The sequence below is a fragment of the Calidris pugnax genome, unplaced genomic scaffold (genome assembly GCF_001431845.1).
Source record: "Calidris pugnax isolate Ruff unplaced genomic scaffold, ASM143184v1 scaffold2645, whole genome shotgun sequence".
Lineage (NCBI taxonomy): Eukaryota > Metazoa > Chordata > Aves > Charadriiformes > Scolopacidae > Calidris > Calidris pugnax.
In genome coordinates this window covers 1-6,772 of record NW_015092726.1, presented here as the reverse complement: position 1 = coordinate 6,772, position 6,772 = coordinate 1, and the positions used below count along the sequence as shown (strand labels likewise).

The 6,772-nt window shown below is 61.5% G+C and overlaps 1 protein-coding gene across 1 annotated transcript; it reads right to left on the bottom strand.

Moving 5' to 3' along the window:
• Nucleotides 1–38: 38 nt before the first annotated feature.
• Nucleotides 39–6,750, bottom strand: AMPD2 (adenosine monophosphate deaminase 2; the record flags this gene model as incomplete). Its single annotated transcript, XM_014962643.1, has 14 exons — nt 39–532; nt 1,778–1,888; nt 2,139–2,312; nt 2,420–2,540; nt 2,622–2,785; nt 2,908–3,034; nt 3,175–3,338; nt 3,460–3,591; nt 3,781–3,975; nt 4,067–4,196; nt 4,469–4,558; nt 4,680–4,821; nt 4,929–5,115; nt 6,604–6,750. Coding segments are annotated over 14 exons (2,100 nt in total), but the record flags the coding sequence as incomplete, so codon positions are not given.
• Nucleotides 6,751–6,772: the final 22 nt, after the last annotated feature.

Sequence of the window (6,772 nt, the reverse complement as noted above, 5' to 3'; positions counted from 1 at the left end):
AGGGGGAGGGAGAGAGAGAGAGAGGGAGGGGGGGGGTGGGGAGGGTGGGTGGCCAGGTTGGAGGTGATGGTGAAGGCGTCCTCCTCCTGGATGGTCTCCCCCCCCACGGGGAGGTGGGGACAAGAACTTGGGGGAAAAGAGAGAGAGAGAGAGAAGATGTGGGGTGGGGGGGTCAGTGGGTGGCCAGGTTGGAGGTGATCCTCCAGGATGGGCCAGGAGGGTGTCCTCCTCCTGGATGGTCTTCCTCCTTCAGGGAGGTGGGGACAAGAACTTGGGGGAAAAGAGAGAGAGAGAGAGAAGATGGGGGGGGGGGGGGTCAGTGGGTGGCCAGGTTGGAGGTGATGGTGAGGGCGTCCTCCTCCTGGATGGTCTCCAGCTCCTCGCTCTGCACCGCCTGCGTGATGAGGGTCAGCTCCTGGCACAGCGTCTCGAAGCGGTAGCTGACGCGGATGTCGGGGACGTTGGTCCGACGGATGTCGTTGCCCTCCGGCCCTTCCTTCAGGTAGTGGGGACCCAACCAGTAGCTCTTCACCTGGGGAGAAGAAGGTGGAGAAGGGTCCCTTCACAGGTTCCTCAGCACTCCCGTTGCTGGGTGTTTTTCTTTTTTTGGGAGGAAGGTGGCCCTGGTGGGAATGGGGACCTCGTGGAGAAGTTAGAGTCATAGAATTATAGGATCATCTGGGTTGGAAGGGATCTTCAAGATCATCTAGGCCAACCATCAACTTGGACAAAAAAACCCATCACTAAACCATGTCCCCCAGCACCACGTCAACCCGGCTTTTGGACATCTCCAGGGATGGGGCCTCAACCCCTTCCCTGGGCAGCCCATTCCAAGGCTTGATAACCCTTTCCATGGAAAAGTTCTTCCTAATATCCAGCCTGAACCTCCCCTGGTGTTTCCTCTTGTCCCATGGCCTGTTCCTTGAGAGAAGAGACCGACCCCCCCTGGCTACACCCTCCTTCAGGGAGTTGGAGAGAGCAAGAAGGTCTCCCCTCAGCCTCCTTTTCTCCAGGCTGAACACCCCCAGCTCCCTCAGCCGCTCCTCACAAGTTCTCCAGCACCTTCTCCTTGTGCTCCAGACCCCTCACCAGCTCCGTTGCCCTTCTCTGGACCCACTCCAGCCCCTCAATGTCTTTTTTGTGGTGAGGGGCCCAAAACTGGACCCCACCCTCGAGATGGGGCCTCACTAGTGCCCAATCCAGGGGAATGATCACCTCCTGAGTCCTCCTCCCCACGCTGTTCCTGACACAGACCAGGATGCTGGTGGCCTTCTTGGCCACCTGGGCAAACTCCTGGCTCGTGTTCAGCCAAGGGTTGACCAACACCCCCAGGTCCTTTTCCACCAGGCAGCTCCAGCCACTCTGCCCCCAGCCTGGAGCATCCATGGGGTTGGTGTGACCCAAGGGCAGAACCTGGCACTTGACCTTGTTGAACCTCATCCCGTTGGCCTCGGCCCATCCATCCAGCCTATCCAGATCCCTCTGCAAAGCCTTCCTACCCTCCAGCAGGTCAACACTCCCACCCAACTTGGTGTCATCTCCAAACTTACTGAGGGTGCACTCAACCCCTTTGTCCAGATCATTGATGAAGATGTTAAAGAGAACGGGTCCCAGTGCCGAGCCCTGGGGGACACCACTGGTGACCACTCCATTCCCCACCACCCTCTTGGCCCAGCCTCCAGCCAGTCTTTAACCCAACGGAGAGTCCTCCCACCCAAGCCGTGGGTGGCCGGTTTCTCCAGGAGGATGCTTTGGGAGACTCTATCGAAGTTGTCACCTTGTGGGAGAAGCCGCTCATGAGGACACTGTTGCGGGCCAGCTCGCACATGTCGCAGGAGCTCAGCTTCCAGACCTGGGTGGCGATGCTGTACTCCTCCATCAGCGGCTCCTGTTGGGGGGACACAACACACACAGCCTCACCACCCACCCATGGACCACCCCCCAAGAGAGGATGGGGGGTTCCCAACTTCTCCCACCCTCTCTGGAGACCATCAGCATCCTCCAGAGCCCCTCGTTGCCCTGCTCTTTGCCACCATCTGTCCCATCACCATGACTTGGGCTGGTGGCCACCCCGTAGCTGTTTTTGGGGGGGTTGGTGACCCATGACACCCCCACCCGCCCTCTTCCCAGTCACTCACCTTGGTGAAGTGGAACTGGAGGGGGTCATCGGTGGAGAGGGAGACCATGAGGCCCCGCGAGAGGTACTCGGGCAGGGGGTTGCGGTGGTAGCTGAGGAAGAGGCTGTTGTTGCTCAAGGGGGACATGGCGATGCCGATCTGCGCCAGGTAGTAGAGGTACTGCAGGACGGGGGCCTGGGGAGAGGACACACACACACACACACACAACGGGGTGAGGTGAGGAGGGGTCCCCAACCACGTACCCAGCCCCCAGGGGCACCCCCCATCCCCTTGGCGCTCACCTTGCGGAGCAGCAAGCCATGGGAGATGTTCTCCGAGACCATGAAGCCCGAGACGAGGTGGTGGATGGGACCGGCCTCCCCGCAGTGAGGGCGCAGGACGAAGGTGTGGAACCCTCTCTTCCTGCAACGTGGGGCTCACCATCACCATCTGACCCCCCACCAGGATGGACAGAGGTGCCCGGGGACCCCAAGGTGTCCTCACCTTCGGAGGTGGTTGAGCACCGTCATGTTGGCGTACATGTAGTACAGGTAGTAGGAGTAGGGTGGGTTGTCCTCCTCCACCCAGTTGCCCGGTAAGGGGCTGTCCAGGTTGAAGATGTGGTGCTCTGGTTTGGATTCATCATCCACGCTGTCGAAGCCATCCACCTGGCCAAGGAGACAACCCCCCAGAGTGGGATGGTCACCCCCTCCAGAAGATCTGCTCCAGCCCTACAAGCTGGGTCCAGGCTGGGTGTCACTGGTGTCCCCCCCCCTCCCGCGGTGCTCACGTGCTCCAGGAAGAGGTGCAGCTCGGGGTGTTGGGCAGGGTGGATGGTGGCCTCGTAGAGGGGCAGGAAGATGTTCTCCAGCATCTCCTGGAAGTTGGCCAACTGCTTCTTCGTCCGGTAGACATCGCTGCAGGTGGACGGACCCCGCTCAGAGATGGGATGGGCTCATCCCACCCCACCCCACCCATCAGTGGGGTGGTTTCCTTGGTCTCCCCACCCAAGTGATGACCTCGGTTGAGGGTATCTGCCCCCCACCCCTTTACTCACAAGAGCCGGGGCACCTGCACGAGCCAGCGGACGTTGTTGGAGTGGACACGGTGGTTGACGGCCCAACGGGCCAGCTTGTCCCACTCGTCCCGGGACCGGCCGTAGATGGAGAGCCGCAACTCGGCGTTCTGGTACTTGCTCTCCTCCAGGTCGGACATCACCTCCTGCACCAGGGATGGGAAAGTGTCACCCCGTGGCCTCCAGGATGGAGGGATGTGGGTGGCATTGTCACCGTGGACATCAGAAGGAGGGAGATATGGAGGGTCAGCCCTCAGGGTTACTCACCTTGATGATGTGGGCAAAGTACTTCCCCGAGACGCGGTTGTCCGTCTTGATGAAGATCTCCCTCAGGATGGACTCGCCGATGGGGTTGTACTTGGCGTTGAACTTGTCGAAGCGGTGGAAGGTGTTGCGGTCCTGGGAGGGGGACACAGACGTGAGCTGAGACCCCTCATCACCCCAGAGCCACCACAACATCCCTAACCAGAGCCCCCAACATCTCCCCAACCCTTCCTGGGACAACCCCTAGAGAAGATCCCCCACCCCAACCAGGGATGGGCTGGGAGCCCTGCTCATCTCCAGGATTTGAGGGGGTGTCCCTCGTACCGCGTGGACATCCAGCGTGTCCACGCTCAGGTCGTAGGCGGTGAGGTTCATGGTCTCGAAGACCTCCTTGAGCGTCTGCTCCTTGCCCTTCTCCACGTGGACAATTTCATCCAGGTGCTTCTTCATGGCCCGCTTGATGAAGCGCAGGAGATGCTTCTGGTTCATGCAGGACGAGGCGTGGATGTGGGTGTCCACCTGCGTGGCCAGAGGGTGATGTTCAGCCCTGAGACCCTTCAAGTGCCCCCCAGGTCAAGCCAGGACCCCTCCACCACGAGCTGGTGGGTACCTTGCGGATGTTGTAGAAGTCGCGGTGGGGCACCTTCTTCTGGGCCGCCAGCTCCTTCATCTCGTTGAGCAGCACGTGCATCTGGAACTTGGAGCTCAGGTACTGCAGCCGGCGGTAGCAGAAGGATTTGCTGCCCGGGGTGGAGAAGGGGACATCAGTTTGGGGGAGAGGAGGGAGAACTTCCAGCCCCATGAGGCTGGTGCCCACCAGGATGAGGGGACATTGCTCTCTTGGACCCTCCTCCCCATGCACGGTCACCATGAGCAAGGATGGACATGTGGACATGGGAGCTGCACCGGGACCGTGTGTCATAGCCACCACCATGTTCTCTGGTGCTGTCCCCCCCACCATGGTGGGACACAACCCCCCAAGACACCCCCGTGGTGACACCCTTCTCCTTACATGGGCCCGTTGATGATCAAAGCCATGAGGAAATTCATGTCGGCGATGAACTCCTGAAGGTCGGGGTAGGGCAGGTCCAGCTCCGTGCTCCTGGTGGGGTGGGGACAGTGGTGGGTCACAGGTGGGGACACGGCCCAGTGTCCCCACAGCTCCCCCCATGCCCCACGCCACCCGGGCAAACTCATCACACCAGTGAGCCCCCGTGTCTCACTTGTCGGTGAGGTCCTGCTTGGTGTAGACGTGCACCACCCCGTCCACCATCTTCAGCCCGAAGCCCAGGTCTGCTGGCATGGTCTGGGGGTCACACGTCTCGTAGGGGTGCTGCTCCGCGAAGGGGGGGTGCACGGGGGCATCTGTGGCCAGGAGACACCCAAGGAGGACACACATCATCTCATGGTTCCCCCAAAGCACCTCCAACACTTCATCCCAAGGTGAAGACCCACCACCACAGTGTGCTCACCGGCAGCCACGGGGGTCTCGGGCACCTCCTCATAGCCACGGGTCTCCAGGGGCTTCTCGGAGAGGTCCTGGAGGTACCGGGCGGTGGTTTTGCAGAAGCTCTGCATGGACAACCCCATGTACTTCTCCCGTAGGAACAAGGCCTTCACCACGCTCTTGGCCGCATCCAGAAGGTCCGTGAAGGGCACCTGGGGTTGGAAGACACCATAAGAAACCAACGGCAAGGTGGAGGTTGACACCCCCTGAGGGCCTTCACCCCCGTAAGGTGGAGGTTGACACCCCCCGAGGTCCTTCACCCCCGTAAGGTGGAGGTTGACACCCCCTGAGGGCCTTCACCCCCGTAAGGTGGAGGTTGACACCCCCTGAGGACCTTCACCCCCGTAAGGTGGAGGTTGACACCCCCTGAGGACCTTCACCCCCGTAAGGTGGAGGTTGACACCCCCTGAGGACCTTCACCCCCGTAAGGTGGAGGTTGACACCCCCTGAGGACCTTCACCCCCGTAAGGTGGAGGTTGACACCCCCTGAGGACCTTCACCCCCGTAAGGTGGAGGTTGACACCCCCTGAGGACCTTCACCCCCGTAAGGTGGAGGTTGACACCCCCTGAGGACCTTCACCCCCGTAAGGTGGAGGTTGACACCCCCTGAGGACCTTCACCCCCGTAAGGTGGAGGTTGACACCCCCTGAGGACCTTCACCTGGGGTTTGAAGACACCATAAGAAACGAACGGCAAGGTGGAGGTTGACCCCCCCTGAGGTCCTTCACCCCCGTAAGGTGGAGGTTGACCCCCCCCGAGGGCCTTCAGCCCCGTAAGGTGGAGGTTGACACCCCCTGAGGGCCTTCACCCCCGTAAGGTGGAGGTTGACACCCCCCGAGGACCTTCACCCCCCTAAGGTGGAGGTTGACACCCCCTGAGGTCCTTCAGCCCCGTAAGGTGGAGGTTGACACCCCCCGAGGACCTTCACCCCCCTAAGGTGGAGGTTGACACCCCCTGAGGTCCTTCAGCCCCGTAAGGTGGAGGTTGACACCCCCCGAGGACCTTCACCCCCCTAAGGTGGAGGTTGACACCCCCTGAGGTCCTTCAGCCCCGTAAGGTGGAGGTTGACACCCCCCGAGGACCTTCACCCCCCTAAGGTGGAGGTTGACACCCCCTGAGGTCCTTCAGCCCCGTAAGGTGGAGGTTGACACCCCCCGAGGGCCTTCACCCCCGTAAGGTGGAGGTTGACACCCCCCGAGGGCCTTCACCCCCGTAAGGTGGAGGTTGACACCCCCTGAGGGCCTTCACCCCCGTAAGGTGGAGGTTGACACCCCCTGAGGGCCTTCACCCCCGTAAGGTGGAGGTTGACACCCCCTGAGGGCCTTCACCCCCGTAAGGTGGAGGTTGACACCCCCTGAGGGCCTTCACCCCCGTAAGGTGGAGGTTGACACCCCCTGAGGGCCTTCACCCCCGTAAGGTGGAGGTTGACACCCCCCGAGGGCCTTCACCCCCGTAAGGTGGAGGTTGACACCCCCCGAGGGCCTTCACCCCCGTAAGGTGGAGGTTGACATCCCCTGAGATCCTTCACCCCCGTAAGGTGGAGGTTGACACCCCCCGAGGGCCTTCACCCCCCTAAGGTGGAGGTTGACACCCCCTGAGGTCCTTCACCCCCATCCTGGTGGGTTGGGGAGGGGTCTCACCCCACATTTCTCCTCCCCGGAGATGGTGACTCGTTGGAACTCCCTCTCCAGCAGCGCCTCCCGCTCCTTGGGGACATGGTCCACCAGGTCCTCGTTCTGCTCCTTGAAGAGCCTGTGGGTGCAGAAGGTGGCCGGTGACACGGTCTGTGTCCCCCCCCCAGCTTTGTCC